Source organism: Diceros bicornis, chromosome 9 (assembly GCF_020826845.1).
Source record: "Diceros bicornis minor isolate mBicDic1 chromosome 9, mDicBic1.mat.cur, whole genome shotgun sequence".
Classification (NCBI taxonomy): Eukaryota; Metazoa; Chordata; class Mammalia; order Perissodactyla; family Rhinocerotidae; genus Diceros; species Diceros bicornis.
In genome coordinates this window covers 32,706,061-32,728,779 of record NC_080748.1, presented here as the reverse complement: position 1 = coordinate 32,728,779, position 22,719 = coordinate 32,706,061, and the positions used below count along the sequence as shown (strand labels likewise).

General features: G+C 37.1%; 1 protein-coding gene across 4 annotated transcripts in view; it reads right to left on the bottom strand.

Moving 5' to 3' along the window:
• The window catches only part of CCDC122 (coiled-coil domain containing 122), a 46,644-nt gene extending 23,925 nt beyond the window's left edge, over nucleotides 1-22,719 (bottom strand). Inside the window, exons 1-6 of one of the 4 annotated variants that reach the window (XM_058548225.1) lie at nucleotides 22,641-22,719; nucleotides 21,125-21,228; nucleotides 10,280-10,369; nucleotides 9,649-9,764; nucleotides 2,277-2,675; nucleotides 1,397-1,513 (exon numbers count right to left, since the gene is read on the bottom strand). In XM_058548225.1, coding sequence (XP_058404208.1) covers nucleotides 1,397-1,513; nucleotides 2,277-2,675; nucleotides 9,649-9,764; nucleotides 10,280-10,325 — 678 coding nt within the window. In that variant the 5' untranslated portion in view covers nucleotides 10,326-10,369; nucleotides 21,125-21,228; nucleotides 22,641-22,719. Of the gene's footprint in view, nucleotides 1-1,396; nucleotides 1,514-2,276; nucleotides 2,676-9,648; nucleotides 9,765-10,279; nucleotides 10,370-21,124; nucleotides 22,578-22,640 lie in introns of those variants that run through there. The other 3 variants (XM_058548226.1, XM_058548227.1, XM_058548224.1) reach the window with 3 other exon arrangements.

Here is a 22,719-nt window from a genome sequence, read left to right as displayed (position 1 = left end):
CTCTTTTTGCTTGAGGAAGATTGTCACCGAGCTAACATCTGTGCCAGTTTTCCTCTATTTTTCATATGTGGGAGGCCACCACAGTGTGGCTTGATGAGCCACGTGTAGGTCTGCACCCAGGATCTGAACCCACAAACCCTGGGCTGCTGAAGCAGAGTGCATGAACTTAACCACTATACCACTGGGCCGGCCCCAACATTTTCTGATCTCTTAGTCATTTATGTATGTTACAAATATCTTCTCTCAAAATGAATCCTGTCTTCTCTATTGTTATGGTGCATTTCAATAATCTAGAAATTTATGATACAGTCAAAAGTAATATTTAATCATGCAGTAAGTGTGTGTGTGTGTCTTTTAAAAGAAATATTTCTCTGACAAATGGTTGTTTGTCCTCTATATTGTCTTCAATCCTCCTGGAAGTGTATGTATGTGTGTGTTATGAGGTACGAATCCAGTTTTATTTTAAAATTTTCTTTATTTTTCCATATGGCTAACCGGATTTTGTTTGTATCACATATAATGGGTTATTTATGGATTCTTTTTTCTGTTTCTTTAATGAATTTTTTTCTATTTCTATGCCACTTATAAAGTGTCTATTTATAGTTTTATAATAAATCTTGATATCTAGAAAGGCAGAAACCCCATATTTATTTCGATTACTAGTAAAATATAAAAGTAAATCGTGGTGTTAGAGAGAATGTTTTGTAAAGGTGAGGGTTTTTATCTTCAGCTTCCTCAGTTGCTTTTTTACTGTGTCAAATTAGTCACAAGCAAGTTAAAAACATGCATCTTTTTATTTTACAAATTAATTTCTTAAGTGTGAAAATTATTTATTTGCCCTTAACAACATATTCTTTTCCATTTTTGTTCTCCATTCATCTACACAATAATGACTATAGAAGTCTACCAGTGGTACTACAAATTTAGTCTCACCTTCAATTTTTGCATATTATTTTTTTTTTAATTTGACTCGATAATTGCAAATAGGAAGTCAGAGAGGGTTAGAATACTAATGAGTTCCATTGTTTTTTACTCTATTTTGAGGAGTCTTTGATGTCTATCTAGGAAGAGTCATCCTTTTTGACTTGATAGCCTCTGCTTTCTAGCCATTAAATGGGTGCCAAGCTGTTGGTGTAAGGCGACCTGGAAAAATTCTAGGCCAGATTTAAATAGGAGTGACTGCTGGCTTTGTGTTTATAAATTCACATATTTGAATATCTTTGAAGGAGGGAGTTATCTCTAATTATCTATTAATGATTTAGACTTATCTACTGCTTTTTTTAGTTCTTTGTTCTCTAGCTGCTTTGGGAATTGAGTAAACTATGGAAATTATGAATATAGTATAAGTTTAAGAAATGATCCCATAAACATTGAAATCCAGATAATTAAGACTTACCTCTATTTCTTTCCTTAATTTTTCGTGTGTCTTTTTTTCTTCCTCAAGAAAACAGGTTTTTTCAATGATAGACTCTTTTATAGTTATGATTTTATCCTTTAGCTTTGTAATGTCCTCCTGTATATTTATAAAATTTAAAATATACAAGTCAAACAATGAATGGTCAATATAAATCCAAGATTTTCAGTGTTTCTATAATTTAAGAAAACTAGCCATCACATTTAATTTTGAAAAATAGGATTAGACTATCACTTCCATATGTACAAAGAATAAAGAACTGTTATTCAAACAAACTTTAGATTTGAAAACTTAGAACTAAAACCAAATGAAAATAAGACATAAAGGAAAGTGGTAGTTATAGTGGTAACTGCCCAGCAACAGTGTAAAGGGTACTTTTAATTCTCTGGCAAGAAATGATAGATTTTTAAGTTTGTATCTCCCACTGTCTTCAAAGAATAGTAAAAGAAATAGAAGATGCTTAAGGTACAATTATTAATTCATATTGTTTGCATAGCAGCATTAAGTATACTAAATTGATTTGGTCTAGATACATTAGTCTAGAAGCCAGGGCATCAACATTTTTGTGAGTTAAACGTTCTGCAACAAATGGATTAACTGTTCACTGTGATTTTGTTTGTCTACATATTTTTATTACTCCACAGAGAATTTGGGGACATTTCCTTTATGCTTTTGCACATTTGGCATAGTTGTTACATATCTCATGTACTTATCCAAGTTTTTAAAAATAGTGAAAATAGTTTCTGAATCTAGTTAAAGCAGCTATGAGTATTTTATTACATTAATGATAAATTTATCACTTAATAAGTGTACTTGCAAAAAAGGAGTAACAGAAAACGTTTTGATAAGTGACATTTCAAACCTGTACTTGTTTCATCCGGTTTCCTTCTGGGTTTTGGAGATCTTGCATAAGTTCCTCTTTCATTGCCTTTAGTTTTTTAACAAGATCTCGTTTTTCCCGGAGTTCAGTCATAAATGACCATTTGCTTTCTATCTCCCCCAAACTATCTTTATGCACTTTTATTTTTGCATGATATTCATTATATCTTATCATGTGTTCCTCAAAGTCTTCTTGGGCTGCTTCTATGTCAAATTTAAGCTTTACATTTTCTGAGTGTAAGGATTTGATTTGAGTTTCCAGGTTTCCACAGTGAAGTTTGGTATTCTCTATGACAGCATCTTGCTGATAAATTTGCCTTTCTGTTTCTTTAGTTTCTGCAGAGACAGATGCTATTTGTTTTTCAAGTTCATGAAGTTCATTCTGTAATATATTTCAACATTATTATTAATTCATGATATTCAACATGAGAGAAAAGTCATTGTTTTGATCCATAGTGCATGTAGGAAAATCACTTAACATAAAAAATATATATTTATCAGATATAGAAAAATTGATGCATAATAGAAGGAAACAAGCAATAAAGCAACAGAATTATTTTATAATCTCAGAAGGAGCCCAAAGTTATATATTTCTTATTTTTTAAAGTTCATCTAATTCTAAATATTAAAATTTATCATTTGTCTTAACATTTTATATATAAAAGATACTTTACAATCATTTTAATAACATATTTATGAGCATTGGAAGTACACACTGAAGAAAGGCAATATGATAAAAATGATAAAGCCTTGGGTTAAAAAACCAAAAGATCTAGGTTCTAGGGCCCTTACTGCTATTTACTAGTTGGTATGATCATACACAGCAAACTTAATTACCCCATCCAAACCTCAATTTCTTCATTTGTAAAATGAGTATAAAGATGTCTGTCTTATCTCTCTGGGGCATTTGGCATTTCTAACCAGCACCTCCTTTTTAAAACCCAGTTTTCACACCACCACTCTTCTCTGGTTCTCCTCAGATATCTATGAGCATTCCTTCTCAATGTCTATGGTTCCTTCAAAGATAGGTCTTCCTCAGGGTGCAGTCGTCATTATTTCCTCCTTTCATTCTACATATACTCCTCGAGTAATCTTATCCATACTTACATCTTGAGCTATGTATATGCTGATGATGCACAGAACATAAGTGGCTGTTGAGTCCTACACCCAGCTGCCACTGGCCATCTGAAATTCATCATGTCCAAAAATCAGACTAATCCTCCCTGTCATCCCATCCTGTTCTTCCTTGTATCAGTTATCCATTGCCAGAACCACAAAACCTCAGTGACGTACAACAGTAAGTGTTTATTGCTCACATGACTGGGAGCAGCTGAGTTGGCTAGATGTTAACCTTGGTTGGATTTGCTCAAATGTCTGGGGGTTGGCTGGCTGGAAGATGACTGGCTGACTGGGCTGGCTGGGTGTCTTGGCTTTGCTTCACACGTATCTTAACCTCCAGTGGGCCAGGTCAGGGATGTCCCTCTCATGATGACAGTGGATGCAGAAGAATGGAAGCTCAATTACGTTAGAGCTTTTTCAAGCTTCTGTTTCAACAACATCTGCTAAAATCCTAGCTGGTCATATGATGAAAAGCACAGTCAAAGGGTAGAAGTATGCTTACTCACTAAGAAGGATATTGTAATGATACATGGCAAAGGGTGTAGATATACACAAGGATAAAGAATTGGGACAAAAAATGCAAATTACCACACCTCTATTTTCCCAAAGTAATTAACAGTACTACTTTGGGAGCCACCCTTAATTCCTCCCTTCTCTTTATTATCCATGTCTAACTATTCATCAAATTCTATAGATCCTCCCACCAAAAAAACTCTGCAGGCCAGCCTCCATCCCTTTTTTTTTTCTATCTAGTAGGTCATCCTCTTTAAATAAATTTATAATTTTGAGAGGGAGGCACTGCACTAAAAAGGCAGACCCCACCTATCCTTTTCCTGGCAGAGACAAGACAGGGAAGTACTGTGAAAAATACAACATGCTGATGAGTCTCAATTTTTGTCTCCAGGTCTGATATTTCAAATGCCCACTTGACATTTGTATTTACATATTTTAACAGACATCTCAACTACCCATGTTTAGAAAAGAAAATTTAATTTACATACCCAGCATATTCCTCCCCAGTCTTCCTGATTTCAACAAACTGTACCACTTTCCACCTGGATACTCAAAAACCTAGAAGCTATTCTTGATTCTTTCCTTTACTTTAGCCCCCACAACCTACTGACTAGCAAATCTTGATGGTTGGGGCTACGAAATAAAATCATAAATTCACTTCTGACCAATCTTTGTAGTGTGGCCTAGCTTCTACCTGGTCTCCCTGTTTCCATTCTTCCCCCTCTCCCCCAACTAGGCTCCATATATTAGGCAGAAGAATCTTCAAAAAGCACAAATCATATGATGTTACTTCCCTGCTCAAGATCCTCCAATGGTTTCCTACTGCACTAACAATAAAATTCAGATTCCTTACTGTGGCTTACAAGGCCTTATATGCCTTAGTTCCTATCTGCTGTGCCGTCCTTCTCATGTACTACTCTCCCCTCTTCCAGCCTCCTTTCTGTTTATTAAATATGCCTAGTTCCTTCCCACCTAAGGGCATTTGAAATTGTTCTCTCTACCTTAGAATTCTCCACCCATAGTTATTATCTGTTGGGGTCAAATTCAAATAATTAAAAATTCAGCTTTGTTATTACCTCAGAACAGTCTTCCCTGAATCAACATATAAATTAACCACCCCTCCTCCTCCTCAAGTTACTCTCTACACATTATCCTATTGTATTTCCTTTGTAACACATCAATCAATGGAATTACCTTCTTTTTGTTTATTTCTTTATTGCCTGCCTCCCTGACTAGAAAGTAAGCCTCATGGGTGCAGTAACCCTGTCTCTCCTCTTTACCACTATCTTGCTTAAAATAGTACCTGGTGCAAAGTAGGTGCTCAGTAAATATTTATTAAATGAGTGAATGAGTGATGCACAGGGACACATGCCCTGCCAGCTAGATCAGGCTATTGACCGTATTGATCAATATGGGGAGAAATGACATTTCCACTGATTTGGCCATCATCTCTTCTCTTTCCTGGACTAATGTAATACATTATTAACTTTTCTCCCAGACTTGAGTCAATTCCTCCTTCAATCAATTTCTACTCTTTCACTAGAATTATATTTCTTGTTGTTGTTACTGCTTTCCTCCCCTCCCCCCATCCCATTCCCCTCTTCTTTCTTCTTCCTGCTTCTTCCTTCTCCTCTTCCGCATCCCCCCTCCCTCTTCTTTTTTGTGAAAAATAGATTTATTGAGGTATAATTGATGTAAATAAACTGAACATATTTAAACTTTACAATTTGATGAGTTTTGACTTACTTTTATGCTCATGAGACCATCACAATTAAGATAAACATATCCATTACCCACAAAAGTTTCCTCCTGGTGCTTTGCACTCCATCCTTCCCTCCCCATCTCTCCATTCCCAGGCAACTATTCATCTGCTGTATGTCACTAAAGATTATTTGGTACTTTCAAGAATTTTATATAAATAGAATCTCACAATATACACTTGTTGTTGTTGTTGTTGTTGAGGAAGATTTGCCCTGACCTAACATCTGTGCCAATCTTCCTCTATTTTGTGTGTGGTGGCCACCACAGCATAGCTGATGAGTGGCATAGGTCTGTGCCTGGGATCCAAACCTGCGAACCCAGGCTGCTGAAGCAGAGCGTGCTGAACTCAACCACTACGCCATGGGGCCAGGCCCCCTCATATACTTTTTTAGTCTCACTTCTTTCAGTGTAATTATTTTGAGATTCATCCATGTTCTTGTACACATCAGTAGCTCTTCCTTTTCACTGCTTAGTAGTATTCCATTGTATAGATATACCACACTTTATTTATCCATTCATCTGATGGGTATTTATGTTGTTTCCAGTTTTCCAGTGAGCATACACTTTAATTTCTCTTGGATAAATAAATATCTAGAAGTTGAAAGACTGGGTTATATGGTAAATATATTTTAACCTTTTAAGAAACTGTAAACTGTTTTCCTAAGTGACTGTACCATTTTATATTCCAAATAATGGGGTCTGAGTGTTCCAGTTCTCCCATATCTACACCAAACTCGGTATAGTCAGTCTTTTTCAATTTAGTCATTCTAGTGAGTATAGAGTGATATCTCATTGTGATTTCAATTTGCATTTCCTTAATGATTAATGATATTGAATATCTTTTCATGTGCTTGTCTTTTGTAATATCTTCTTTCATGAAATGACTATTCAAATCGTTCACCCATTTTTTCATTGGGTTGTTTGCCTTTCTTGAGTTGTAAATATGAGTACATTGTCAGATGTGTTTTCAAATATTTTCTCTCTGTCTGTGACAACTCAAATGTCCATAGGGCCCCAGCAAGTATATCTTCCATTAATTTTCATAACTGTCTTTTGAACAGAAATTAAAAAACATTTTTTTAAATTTTTGCATCCTATTTAAGAAATCTTTGTGAAAACCAGTATCACTAAGCTTTTCTCCTAGATACTTTGTAGTTTTAATTCTTACATTTAGGCCTATGATCCATTTTGACTTAATTTTTCCGTGTGGTATGAGCTAAAATGTGAGGTTCACTTTTTTGGTATGTGGCTGTCCTCTACTATTTGTTGAAAGATTATCCTTTCTCTAATGAATTGTCTTGGCATCTGTTTTAGTCAGCTTGGGCTGCTATGAAAAAATACCATAGACTTAGTGGCTTAAACAACAGAAATTTATGTCTCACAGCTCTGAAGGCTGAAAGGGTATCAGCATGGTTGGTTTCTGGTGAGATCTCCTTCCTGGCTTGTGGACAGCTCTCTTCTCACTGTGTCCTCACATGGCAGAGAGAGCGAGCAAGCGTAGTGTCTCTTCTCTTTTTATATCATGAAGGCCTCACTCTCATGACCTCATCTAGGCCTAATTACTTCCCAAAGTCCCCATCTCCAAATACAAATTAAATTTTAATTTATGATTGTTTTTTTCAATATATAGAAATACAATTAATTTTCATATATTAATCTTATCTCCTTCAATCTTTCTAAACTCACTTATTAGTCCTAATAGTTTTTTTAAAATAGAATCCTTAAGATTTTCTAAAGATAATCATGCCATATGTAAATAAAAACAGTTTTACTTCCTCCTTTCCAATATGGATGCCTTTTATTTATTTTTCTTGCATGATTGCACTGGCTTAAACCACCAGTACCATAGAATGACCAGAAGTGGTAAGAGCACATATCCTCACCTTGTTCCTGATCTTAGGAGAGAAATATTCAGTCTTTTACCATTTGATATGAAGTTGGCTGTAGGATTAATGTAGGGATGTAGATGCCCTTTTGTAGATTGAGGAAGTTCTCTTCTATTCCTAATTTGCTGAGAATTTTTATCATGAATGGATGTTGGATTATGACAAGTGTTTTTATGCATCTAGAATTCTCTTTCTAACACATAAATTTAATCATTTTCTCCCTTGCTTAAAGCCTCTCAAAACCTTCCCATCACCTTTAGAATAAAGTTTAGATTTCTTAGCATGGTATATATCTCCCACCACTTCTCAAAACACACTCTATACTGTACTACCACCAAACTACATATAGTTCAATGAATGTATCAATGCTATTTCAGGCCTTTGTGAATTTTTCCAGTTTCTTTTTGTCTGGAGTATCATCCTTCTCATCCCCTAACCCTTAAGCCTGTCCCAGACACCATTCAAGTGAACTCTAGCTGTCCTTTAAAACTCAACTGAAACGTCACTTTTTTTGTGATCACTTCTTCACTGTTAAATCTGTGTTCATGCCTCTATTGTTGACACTACTACCCTGCATATAATTATTTGTTTACTTCTTTGTCTCCCTCTTCAATAGATGGGGAGCTACTTAAGAGTGATGACAATGTTTAGCAAGATGCTTATTAGAAAGTAGGCCCTCAATATAAGTGAAATAACATCACTTTGAAACTCTTTGAAGACTGAGAAGTTTTACAGAAAATTTCTTTTATTTTTTTATTTGATTTTATTTTTGTGAGGAAGATCAGCCCTGAGCTAACATCTATGCCAATTCTCCTCTTTTTGCTGAGGAAGACCGGCCCTGAGCTAACATCGATTGCCAATCCTCCTCCTTTTTTTTCCCTTTTTCTCCCCAAAGCCCCAGTAGATAGTTGTATGTCATAGCTGCACATCCTTCTTAGTTGCTTTATGTGGGACGCCGCATCAGCATGGCCGGACAAGAGGTGTGTCGGTGCACGCCCAGGATCTGAACCCCGGGCCACCAGTAGTGGAGCGCGCGCACTTAACTGCTAAGCCATGGGGCTGGCCCCCAGAAAATTTCTTTATTGAAATCTAAGACATTATTATTTTTGTATTATATTCTATTGTAAAAATGTATTCTTTCCTAAAAGTGACTAATGCAATGCAAATATTTATAAGAAATCCATATTACCATGATAACATAATTATCATATCTCTGATGATGTATTAATATCTAAACCCAATGTCAAAATCCAGGCCTATATTGTCCACCAGAGTCCCAGCAAGAATACCTTACATATATTTACAAGTATTAATTCATTTAATCCTCATGAAAACCTTATAAGTAGGTCCTATTATTATCTCCATTTTACAAATATGAAAACAGAAGCACAGAGAAATTAAACCATGGAGCTAGAAGTAGCAAATCTTGTCTTTCAAACTAGGCAGTTGGGCTCTAGAGCCTATTCTTTTCATTTCTATGATATATTTAATAAAAAAACCTTTACAAAGCACATAGTAAAGATACTATTTCCATTTTTGCTTCTTTAGCTATATTAACAGAGTATAGTTATATCTAATTATGCTGCGTGCAAAAACCAAGTATGGCTTCCAGATTCCCTGTAGTGGAATTATGAATATATTATGAAATATAAGGAACACAGAAATGTTCTTTATCTACTTGAAATGTTCACTGACAATAGTAATTCACAAGCCATAGCTTTAAAACACTGGCTTAAAAACTTAATCTTCCTTCAATTCAGCATTTTAGGAAAAACTACCAAATAGAAGTGAATTTAAAATAGTTCTGTGTGACATGTTGGGTTTTATATGCTCATACTACAGTTGCAATGACATTGTTGAATCTTTGTATACTGAGTGTGTAAAATGTTCCATGAAACTGGAGCGCTCATATAGACTTCACTTAGGGATAACAGAATAATTAAGAAGGAGTAAATATGAAAAATAAGAGTTGAAAATTGTATCCCCAAATTAAGTATCCTTAATAACTTCTCTGTTATTTAATATAGTTTTGAAGGAAGTAAAGACTCACTTAAAAGACTGTATGAAATAGGTTACCTGCAAATGGAACAGAACTTTTTTGTTTTTTTCTATTTCTGAGGTTTGTGACTGTTGTTGCTTTGCCACTTGCTCTACAGCATCGGTTAATGAAGATGTGTCTTGTTTAGCCACAGCTAGACAAAAGAATAAAGTACATAATAAAAATTTAAATGCAGACATTCTAAGAAAGTTATGCTTCTTTACTCAAAATCATGAAAAATTTGATATTTTCTCATAAGTAAACTACATTTAGGATTGGTAATCTTCCCTTTCTGACTATAAACAAAACCAAAATCAAAGGCAATAATAATAGACAATTCAAAATTGCCTATTGCAATGTTATACTTATTCCTTTATGAAACAATATTTTGATTGTCCTAATTTTTTTTATCCAGGCCAGTTGCACATATACTATAATTACAGTGCTTCCATAACAACTATATAGCAATTACAGTTGATGAATTTTCATTATAGGCCTTCATTTTCAGGTTGTTATGCCTTTTCTAAACACTGTATATGCTTCTTCCTGGCAAAATTTAACAGCTTCCCTCTATTCTAATTTGCTATCAATTTTAACACAATTATCCTATCATACTACTGTGTTCTTGCTTATCTTTTAATTATTTATTTCCTAAGAATCCTTCATTACCTTCTTCAGGAACCCCTTGACTCTTCCTTTCTTTGTTGCCTGACATTCTTGTGTGCCTGTTTTCCCCTTTTTGGTTCACCTTCTTTACTCCTACAAAATTACCAATGTTGACAATCTTTCACTTTTATTTTTTCCTTTCAAGTACTGGTGATCCTGAAAGTAAATTGTCAAATACCTCCTAGGGATGACAATGACATTTCATCATTAGTTCCAAGAATTAAGTACAATGGGTAAGTGAGAGATTTTTGGAGGAAAGTAGAACTGTATCTGAATCTTGGTTCTCCTGCTTTTCAACTGTTATGACCTTGAGCAAATTTCTTAACTTCTTTGATCATCAGTGTCCTCACCTGTAAAACCTCACAGGGCTGTTGTAATAATTAAAGTAATATATGTAACATGCTTAGCACAATACCTGACATATATAGTGAGTAGTTAATTATTATGGATTGGTAGCCAGTACTTCCCGTACTGTGATGAAATGGATTCTGAAACTATAACCAGAATCAGTGAGAAACAGTGCCAAGATGGATTAGCAATTCCTGCCATGGGTCTAGGATGTAAGGAATATAGCACTTCTGTCCAGCACTATTCTGGCCAGGGTAAGCGCTGCACAGGTTTAAAATCATATTTCAATCTTTTTTTGTTTGTTTGTTTTTGTGAAGAGATTAGCCCTGTGCTAACATCTGCCAATCCTCCTCTCTTTTTGCTGAGGAAGACTGGCCCTGGGCTAACATCGTGCCCATCTTCCTCTACTTTATATGGGATGCTGCCACAGCATGGCTTGCCAAGCAGTGCGTCCATGCGCGCCCAGGATCCAAACCGGCAAACCCTGGACCGCTGCAGCGGAGCGCTCGCACTTAACGGCTGCGCCACCAGGCCAACCCTCAATCTTTTCTATATCTAGGAGTAACTGACAAGATGAAGGGGTAGATATTTTTCTTCCTTGAAAGAAGGAGAGAAAGAGTTCCTTCCTCTACCAACACAGCAAATGAATGCTGAGTCGGCAGAGTTTAAGGCATTAACAGCTTTAGGGAAAAGGGTATCTGAATTTGCCTGTCCATTCCTACATAAAGGAAATCCTACAATTTTGCGTGATTAATAAAAAATTTACTGTTGTTAAATACTTCGGAAATTGTCATCTCCTATTTAACATTCGAACATACGGATTTTTTCTATTTAGATGACATCCTTTTTAAAAAAAATCTTAGTTGATTTTTATAGAACCTGTGAATCTTTCCAAGCATACTAAAGTCATGATAAACTTTGCAAGCCAAAAGAAGTGAAATATTATCATAACAGCAAGGCACGTGTAAAGAAGCTTCCACAAGGAAATCTGAAAAATCACTAAATATCTTTCCTAAAGGTTGGTTAAATTCAAAGTGTTGTATACTAGTTACATGTGTTTTCCAAAAACAATATTTTAAAGGATCGAAACTTTGATATATAAGCAAAAAGGAAAGAACAACAAAGTTGAATTGCTTCCTAAGTCAGAAGACTCAAATCTGTCCAGAAATGTTATCAAGCTAAAGAAATCAGGAGAGCTTAACTCAGCAGGGCCTCATAATCACCCCTGAGAATTGACGATTCTTTCCTGTTTCTTCACATCACTTCTTTCCTTCAATCTCACTTCAAACTTGCCTCTTTTATGATGTCTTCCCGGATACTGAGCCTATTCACACTGTTCATGCCATTAATCTATGTCCTTTCTGCTTAATATGCAGACTGCCCCAGATTAATGCTAATAAATTCAAATCTGATTTTCTCTCTAGCTCTTTTGTATGGGTTCCATGGTCACAGACTTCATCCTTAATTCTACCTACCTATTTTGAAAATGCATGCCCTCTACATTTATACTTCCAGTTAGTTCTCTCAATTGATTACAATGGTCAACATACAGTGCTTACTTTGTGCCAGACACTGTTCTAAGTGCTTTAGATAAAAAATAACAAAAACAAACATTATATAGTGATTATTCTGTGCCATGTGTAAGAACTTTATAAATATTAACTCATTTAATCCTATGGAGTAGATATTATTATAATTTTCATTTTACAGAGAAATGGAGTGAGCAGAGATAAAAAAATTTACCCAAAGTCAGATAGCTATTAGTGTCAAAGATTTGATTTGAATTCACGTCGTTTGGCTTCAAGGTTCATGTTCTTAACCAGTATGCTAGACTACCAAGATTATAATTTTTTAAAGGGGAGAGCCATGTCTTTACATACCACTCCAGAATTCCAGCTACTTTTGTATTCCTGTATTGCTAAAACACCACTTTAATCAACCCTCTCCTTTCCATTCCCACGACTACCCACATTTCTTCATAGGGGAACTGTTTCAGTAAAGTCCTCTGATGGAACTGCTGCAGTTCCTATAGACCTCCAGTTGGCACTATTGAAGAGGAGACTCAGTGAGTTCTTCATGCTCCTGGGAAGTTCCTTCCAGGTAAGTTACCTTTCCGGTGAGTCCTCCTGTTTCTCTTTCCCCCAAATCATAGTGTCATCTCCACAATCTGCCTAAGACACCGTAGGCACTATTCCCATTATACCCTACATCTCTGTTAACTTCAGCCTCCAGGAGAAGCCTAAGACTCCCAGGTCATTCCTCATCATGAAGACCCATCCTTATCAGGCTCGGTAAGTCCCCTAATTTAATATGTTACCAACTCCCCAGTTCTTTTATATCCTTCCATTGTGACCCCTGGAAGTCTTGATCCATCTTCAGCAAACTCCTCTCTATTTTCAACCTCTTCAGTGAACTTTCCCTTTACCTTTTTGTTCTAATTGAAATCCTCCAAAGATACCGCTTCCTCATTCTCAAGCTACTAAGTCTGGAGGTGAGCCACTTTTCCTGTTTTCCATTACTAGTGCCAAACTATTATCCTCTCTTCTCTGTAAAACCACTTAGTTTCTTGGAAGTTCATGCTATCAGACTATATAAGCTTTGCCCTTCTTTGTTGTTATTAATTGACTTCCAGATCTCCACTCCTCACTCCTAGATTATAGCATCTGACTCACTGTCTCTATTACTACTTTTCCTATATTTCTTTGGGATTTCAGCATCCACACAGATGGTACTCCTAATACCCTGACCTCTCAGTTCTTTGAGGTCTTCTCTCATCCTTCCTCCCCAGCCACCCACAGATCATAACTACACCTCATCCATAATCTCAGATTCAAACTCTTGTTTTTCATTTTCAGCTCATTCCTCCTAGTATTTTGACTATAAGAGCTGTTTGACCACATTGAGTCTTCTAGGTTTTCATGATCCCCCAGCCCCTCATGTATTCACTTCACTCCTTTCCCGGCTTAGATTCCTCTGCATTCATCCTTACTTTCATCTCTCCCTGTCTTACTTCTCTGGAAAAATCCCAACCAGTTGCTTTGTTTACACTCTAGTAGCTGAATATTCCTAAAGAAAAATGCACACCTGTGCTGTGGTCTCACTTTAAATTCAAGACTATTTATATCAAGAAGGCCCTTGATGCGACGCCCTTAGGATTCACCAAGTTTCATAGATGAGTATTTCACTCCTCCTTGTCTTCAAACCTCCCACATCTCTTTCTCCCTCCTCTTTCATTTGATAACCGAGCTTCTTATTTAACTGAGATAGGAGAAAAAAATCAGAAAGGATGGTAAATCACCCCATCTACCAGTCTTCCTGCACCTATACCTATATACTAGTCTATCTTTTCCTTGCAATGAATAAAATGTCCTTGCTTCTATCTAAAGCCAATCCTCTATTTTTGTACTCCTTTCTCCCCTACTCAAAGACATTACTCCTTTAAATGTTCCATCAACAGAATTTCCTTCTTTACTTGGTCAAACATTATCCCCCAACAGCCCATCATAAAATCAACAACAACAATAACCACCCTTGCTTGACACAATAATCCCCTGCAGCTATTGACTCATTTCTTTGCTCTCCTTTATAGCTAATATCCTTGCTATTTCCTCTTCTCTCATTCTTCTTGAACACATTAGAATTAATCGTTCCCACTCTACCTTTAAAGTTCTTATCAAAGTATCTATGACCTCCACATTGCCACACTCAATGGGCAAGTTCAGTCCTCATGTTCCTTGACCTATCCACATCATTCAACACATTTGATCATGCCCTCATTCTTGAAACACTTACTTCTTGGTTTCCTTTGCTAGTTCCTTCTCATCTTTCCCATTTATGTGAGAGTGTTCTAGTGCTCAGTCCTCAGGCCTCTTCTTTTCTCTATACTTATTCAGGTGATGTCATCCAGTTGTATGGCTTTCAAATCCACCTATAGGCTTTATCCTATATCTCTAACTTGAACATCCATCTGGAGCTCCAGAATCCAAATTGCCTACCTGATATCTTCACTTGGATTTTTATAGGCATTTCAACTTAATATGTTCCAAACTGAACTCTTGATTTTTCTATCCACTCTATCACCAACACTAAATCTGCTCCTGGATTATCTTCTCCATCTCAGTAAATTACAAGTTTTTCTTGTTCAGTCCAAAACCCTGGAGACATTAGCAGGGAAGTCTCTAGAAAGGTGTAGAGCCTAGGGCAATTCAACCAGACTTACCCAAGATAATCATAAATGAGAGCTCATTATTGATGTTTCACAGGCCCTTTGGAAAATCCTTTAAGACACTCTCCAAGTATGTAGCCCAGGACTGCTGCCTCAATTGTTTTACCCAAAGGGCAAGCCATTCATAATTTTGACTTTTCTTTCTCTTACATGCTCATGCAATTCTTTTAGTGAAACTTATCTGTTCCACCTTTAAATTATATTGGAATCCACTCACTCCTTACCACTTCCAAATACTACATTAGTAAAGAAGCCTTCCCTGACAACTCTCTCTAAAATGTGACCTCTCCTCCTTCATCCTCCATTTCCTTTCCTTGCTTCATTTTTCTTAATAGCATTTGTCACCACTGACACCTTATATACATTTGTTTCTTTTCTATCTCCTTTTACTAATGTAAGCACATGAGGGCAGAGACCTAAAACAGTGCCTGGCACATAACAGGTGCCTAATTGTAGTCTGTCTCCACTCCAATTCACCCTGTTCTGCTGACAGAATGGTGCTCCTAAAATACTGTTCCATTCATGTAAACATCATAGCCAATCTTTCAACTCCATCTTAGATGGCATCTTCTTTATGAAGTCTTTCTTGATCTTTCTGGGTAGATATGATCTCTCTCTCTCTTTAGGACAATTGTTTCTATATCTCTGATGGATATCATTATAGGTCCTAGAGTAAGACAGAGCTAATTTTGAATTCAGTTTGTATCACTTACTAGTTTATTAGGTAAATTCTTTCAAACTCAGTCCTCACATTCTTTATCTGTAAAATGAGAACAAGAGTAGTACCTGCCTCATTAGGATTTTTGTGAAGACTAAATGAAATAATGCATTTAAAGCATTTAGCAAATTTCTGCCACTCAACAAATTTTTATTCTTATTATTTCTATTCTTTTATATAATATTTCCCCATTAGACTATAAGCTCCAGGAAGGCAAATACAGTGTCTTACTTATTTTTGTATTCCCTACAGAATTTGCTGAAGAAAGCTAAACAATGAAGAAAGTTAAATTCATATAATAAAAAATAAAGTAACTGGTACTTCTTGATGTCTATTTCTGAAGCAACATAAATTGAAGAACTCTTAGGTGATATTTATTTAAACCAATTATTCATGAAAGGATATCCGCTTTAAAATTGGGAGAGTTTTAGTTTCTTCTGGATCTCTGTTGTAGAATGGACAAAAAATAAAAATGAAAACAAACTACTGCCATCTACTGATAACTCATTACAATTGCACAAATCAATGAAGAGTTTAGAGACTAGACAATATCAATTACTTTCATTCAAACCACATATGTGGGCACATATTTCAGACCTTTCTCAACTTATGATGGGGTTATGTCTGATAAACCCATTGTAAATTAAAAATGCAAGTTGAAAATGCATTTAATACACTAAGCTACTGAACATCATAGCTTAGCCTAACCTAACTTAAACATGATCAGAATGCTTACATTAGCCTGCAATTGGGCAAAATCATCTAACACAAAGCCTATTTTATACTAAAGTGTTGAATATCTCATGTAATTTACTGAATACTGTACTGAAAGTGAAAACCAGAATGTTTGTATGGGTACAGAATGGTTGTAAGTGTATTGGTTGTTTACCCTCGTGATTGCAGGGTTGACTGGCAGCTGCGGTTCGCTGCCTCTGCCGGGCATCACGAGAGAGTATAGTACAGCATATTGCTAGCCCAGAAAAGATCAAAGTTCAAAATCTGAAGTATGGTTTCTACTGAATGTGTATTGCTTTCACACCATTGTAAAGTAAAAAAATGCTAAGTTAAACCATGGTTAACTCGGGGACCATCTGTATATGCAAGGCATGGTGGGGAATATAAAGATGAATTAAGTGACTCCGATTCCAAAAAAAAAACCTTACAACACCTACAGTATTTGATAGTAAATGTCCAAACTTATATATAAAACACAATCATTTAGAAAAAATACTTTCAACTGAAAAAAAGCAACTTTATAGAAAACGATGCAATGGAAATACTATAATAAAATATCATTCTTCTATATTAACTATAGTCAACATTTGTTGAATATTTACAAGTGACTAGCACTGTTCTAAGCACTTTTACATGGTTTATCTTTATTATCTCAGAGCAATCCTACAAGCTAGATATTATTTTTACCTATATTTGGTAAATAAGTAAGACAAAGAAATTAGAAAATTCACCAAAGTTCACATATCCAACAAGTAGGAAGGATGGAATTTGAAGCAAGTGAATCCAAATTAACATTAGGCACTTAATATTACTAAAGCACTGTGATAAGCCTGATTTGTGCATTATCTCATTTGAATTCAAGAGGCAAGCCTCTGTATTCCACCCTTGGGAGGAGATTTTAAAGGGGACATGGTTCAAGCTTTTGGAAACTGATCATCTGGTATCTCCCTCACAGCTAATGAGCAAAATAAAGCAAGGCTGTCGAATTCCACTGAGGCTTTTGAGAGCTTTCGACTTAGAAGAATTAAGAGGCAGCAATCATATATGTGCACCCATGTCACATAAGCACCGTTTTTCATTCTGAATGGAAAAAGCTGCTGTGTGGATCTGCCAGGTAGTTAAAGTAGTTAAGGTTATAATTTCATCTTACCCTCTTTAAAACAGATATTTTATCAGAAAACAGGGAAAGAAAAATTATGTAGATACTTTTCATATAAAGGTGAAATTTTTGTTTTTGTTTTCTACGTGGGAGGGGGAGTTGAAAGCTGATGTTTCACTGAGGAAGCTAAAAAATTAACCTGGAGAAAGATGAGATAAAAGAGTTTCCTGGAATCAAGCAAATTTTAAATTATGGTTTATATCTGTCATAAACATGATGGAATCAGATCTGGGTGGTTCAATTCCAACAAATAAAATAAAGATAACAATGGGAAAAATGTGACATACTGCACAAATGAGAAAGAATCAATAATACATACTTCAGATGAAAAAAGACTGTACATCTTTTCAACCACATGTTTTCAATAGAAGTTATAACATGATCAGAGTCGTCTGAAAGGAATTAATTAGTTGAATCATTAAAAATTTATTGCAACAACATGGATGGACCTGGAGGGTATTATGTTAAGCGAAATAAGCCAGAAAGAGAAAGACAAACACTGCGTGACTTCACTCATAAGTGGAAGATAAACCAACACAGACAGAAAGAACTTTTTGGTGGTTACCAGGGGCAAGGGGGGGGTGGGGGGTGGGCACAAGGAATGAAGGGATGCATTTATATGGTGACTGACAAACAATAATGTACAATCAAAATTTCACAATAAAAAAAAGTTCACACACAAAATTTATTGCATACCTATTATATATCAGTGTCTTAGGATCTGCTAAGACTAAGGATTACTGTCTTCTCTGACTAAGCAGCGATATTAAAGTTTCAGGATGCTGAAAACAGAAAGAAACCAGAGGATTTGTACTGTTCCTTAACTTCCTATCAAAGACAATATAGGCAACATTCATATACTACCCACATTGCTTCTAGCTTTCTACCAAAGGTGGGATTTCTCTGAATGTAACAATAGTACTGGACTACCAAAATATCTCATTTTGGGGTGCAGACATACAAAGATTGGTTTGCAGCTCGAATCCAAGCTTTAAGGGATAGGCCTTAAATGATAGGCCTTTGGTGAAATCCATTCATAATCTGCCCACTTGTCTCATTCAGGACAGCAAAAGGCAAGGTCTTTTTTTACTCTATATACAAGTAAATATGATTTCTAAACCAAGAGGAGCTTGTTGTGGGTTGAATGGTAGTCCCCGCAAAAATACGTCCATGTACTAATCCCCAGAACCTATGAATGTGATCTTATTTGGAAAAATGGTCTTTGCTGATATAATTAAGAATCTCCAGATGAGATCATCCTGGATTGAGGGTGGGCCCTAAATCCAATGTCAGGTGAGAGACTGAATATGCAAAAAACAGTGCCCAGACCATATATAAATATAGAACTCGGACCCACAACCTGCAGCAACCAACCCAGGAAATCAACCCGTTATCTACAGTAGCCAACCCAGGAAGCGATCCTGCTATCTGTAAGTAAGACTTGTAGGACATCAGACGACTATCTCTAATAACAATTCAGGAAGCCAAAAAATAACTCCTGTAACAGTTGGCCCCAAATGGCCAGTGCTTGATTAATAACTGAAAGCATCCCTAATTTTTGTCCCCACTTCCAACTTGGGACCAACCAGAGAAAGCCAAACATGCATCCTTAACCAATCACATAGGATGCCCTGCTTGTAGTTAGCCCACCTACAGCTTCCCTATGCCAACAGCCTCTACTCAGGGCACACCTGAAGATTTCCCTTTTTTCCACTATAAAGCTTTCCCACTCCTCTGCCTGCCTTCGAGTCTCTGTCAAAACACAAGTGATGGTGGCTGACTCCCTTGCTATAGCAAGCTCTGAATAAATCGCCTTTGCTTGTTCTCATATAGTTGGCCTTTCCTTTTTTCCACACAGGTGTCTTTATATCAGAAAGGTAGAGGGAGACTTGAGATTCAGACATACATTAAGAGACCATAGGAGGATGGAGGCATGGAGCCCCAAGGCATGCAGCCTCAAGTGAAGGAACACATGGGGCCACCAGAAGCTGGGAGAGGCAAGGAAAATGAGACACTTTGAAGGGAGCATGGTCCTGACAACACCTTGATTTGAGACTTCTGCTTCCATAACTATGAGAGAATACATTCTTGTTGTTTTAAGCCATCGTTTGTGGTAATTTGTTATGGCAGCCTTAGGAAACTAACACAAACTTTTATCAAGGGAATTTGCATGTTATATGCCTTTTTCTGGAAGGACCAATAAACCTTAGCGTAAATGGCTTAAAAACTGTTCACAGTTTTTAAAAATTCCACTAGTTCTCATGAGAAGAAGAAAGATTTACATGGAGATGTAAAAATGGGCATTTCCCCAATGGTTCCCCTTAAAAGCCAGGCAATATCTTTCCCCTCAAAATGCTCTCAGTCTCTGTGAGGGAGATAGACACACAATCAAATAACTAAAATGTAGAGGTACAGTAGACGTTCTCTTAGTATATCTACACTTAACCTCTAAACTAACTCATTCTGTTTCCTTTGTAAATCGTAAGCTGCTCATTCCCCTATCATGCTGAATGCTCATGCTGAATGCTCATGGTTAGGAAGCTACTCTCTCATGAGTCTGCCCACTTCTCCTATCAGTTGAATTGTACAATCTGACAATGAGTTACTTGTGTTTGTTCTCAAACCTGTTTATGCCAGTTGTACTTGTTATTGTGCTTTCATAATTTAATTAAATATTATGTAAACCAATGAAATAGTGTGGAAATAAATTTTGTTGTTTCTTTAAAATCTGCTTAATATTTTGGAAAGACTCAATAAAGGTGAGTTGTTTGAATGTGTGAGATAACTATAAAAGATTATAAAGAAGAAATCTGCACTCAGCTTCACAAGTGCCTTTATTTTCCTCTTAAAGGAAAGAAATAGTGGGAAATCTGAGCTGATGGTTTAGAGGTATAATTTATGCAAGAGATACAATGCAGAACTCTAGTCAGCAGACCACGTGCCAGGAAAAGGCCTTGGACTTTCTCAATAGATTGGCAAATGAGCATAGAGTTGTTTTAGGTTAAAACAAAATGTTTAAAGTATTTATGCTATACTTTTTCATGACTCTCTGGTTTAACTGACTTCTTTTTTTGGGGGGGGAGGGGAAGATCAGCCCTGAGCTAACATCCATGCTAATCCTCCTCTTTTTGCCGAGGAAGACCGGCTCTGAGCTAACGTCTACTGCCAATCCTGCTCCTTTTTTTTTTTCTCCCCAAAGCCCCAGTAGATAGTTGTATGTCATAGTTGCACATCCTTCTAGTTGCTCTATGTGGGATGTGGCCTCAGCATGGCCGGACAAGCGGTGCGTCGGTGCGTGCCTGGGATCCGCCAGCAGCGGAGTGCGTGCACTTAACTGCTAAGCCAGAGGGCCGGCCCTAAACTGATTTCTTTTTAAAACAGCTTTACTTAGAGATAATTTATATACCATCGAGTTCATCCTTATAAAGTGTACAGTTCAATGTTTAATCGACTTTTTCAATTTATTGCTTGGCTATGGGTCCAGACCGCATCTATGAGAGGCCTTCTTTTGTATGAACAAAATGCTAAAGAAGCAATTAATTCTGCTTGGTCAGGGGATGGGAATTCAAGGAAGGTTATGTTTGAGCTTGAAAGATCTTGAACAAGTAGCATTTAAATAAGCATATACAGAGAAGTGTCTTCTAAGTAGAAAGACTAACTTACATAAAGGATGAAACCATGTGGCCCATCCAAGGAATAGCCTTTAGTTTGAGTGGCTTGAGAAGAGAGCAGTTGTTTTCTCAAACCTAATTATGCATCTGAATCATCTGTAGAGATTAAAACAAAACAAAACAGCAAAGCCAAACATGCCCAGACTTGACTCCCAGAGATTCTGACTCAAATGCATATCTGGAGTGGATCTGCAGTGGATATCTGGAATAGTGCTTGGATCTTTTTTTTTTTTTTTTTTAGTTCTACTTGTAGTTCTGATGTGCAGCCAGGACTGAGAACCACTGGACTGGGATGAATGGGGAGAGGTAAGAGAGTATTAGATGAGGCCAGATAGTCTAGGGCCAGATGGTAAAAGGAAGTGGTATGTAAATACAATGAAAAATTCTCTCTTCCCTGACAGCTTCCCTATGTTGAAATATTTCTTTTTTAATTTTTTGCTGCCACTACTATTGCATGAAAGAAAATGAATTCCCACCATTGTCTATAAAAACAGGGATAAATGTTTTAAACCAGCTTTATAACTAAAAGACCTCTATTTTGCTTAAGGTAATATTTAACATAAACTAAGCTCAGGGCAGAGAGTGTACCTTCTGATCAGGTGTACCATCTACCATGCAGGGCCCTTAACAAATGTCCAGCAAAAATAATAAAAATACAAATTTTGACGGAAACATCTGCCAGGGACACCGAACAATGGGTTCTTATTCTGGGTTGGTGATCCCATTATCTAATCAATCAGAATAGCAGCACATGCCCACCTCCAAGTGCTCTTCTGAACTCCCAGGTATCCCAGATTCTCTCTTTCAGGTAAAGGTTCTTCAGAACTTATCGGAGCAACAATCATTAAGGGACCTCTCCTTCCATCATAACCAGTTCCACAGGAAGCACCCTTTCTCCTACTCTTCCAAGGTTGAATACACTTTCCCTTTACTATAGCATCTGCCTTCCATACAGTAGTTGTTCAATATTTTTAAATAAATGAATGTTATACTCTTTGAGGGCAGATAAAGGATGCTAATTGGCACCTTCATCACAATGCTAAGGGTTAGTGCCTTCTAATTTTCTACCTGTGGCACACATTTTTAAAAGGGCGTACAGACGTCTGTCTGTCAATGCAAGTTAAGGAGCTGTAAAGAGTGTTGGTCCAGTCAGCAAGTAAGGTGGAATCAGCAAAAGGCAAAGGGAGGTTCAACCCACTTGTTTCTGGGAACAAACACAGTAACACCCCCGCCCCAAGGAGGCCCAGTACTTGAACCTTGGATGGGACAAACTGCCAAGTGCTAAGGTAATGAGGTCCTCAGGCCTGGGCTCTGGTGACTAAACCACGTGTCCTGACTACATCGCTGGGTCAGCGAATCGTCCCGAGCGACCGAAGAGTGCACTTGGGCAAAGGGCGTCCATTCGCAGAAGGGAGTGCGATTTCTCCCCGAGGTCGCGCCCCGCCCGGCGCCCCCTCATGAGGCCCGCCGTCCCCGCCGCCCCGGGCCCCGGCCTCCCACTCGCTGACCCGCCTGGCTCGGGCCAGAGGACCCTTCCGCGGCTCTGGTTCCTGTTCCTCTTGTTCCTCTTCCCTCCGCGGGGCCCCG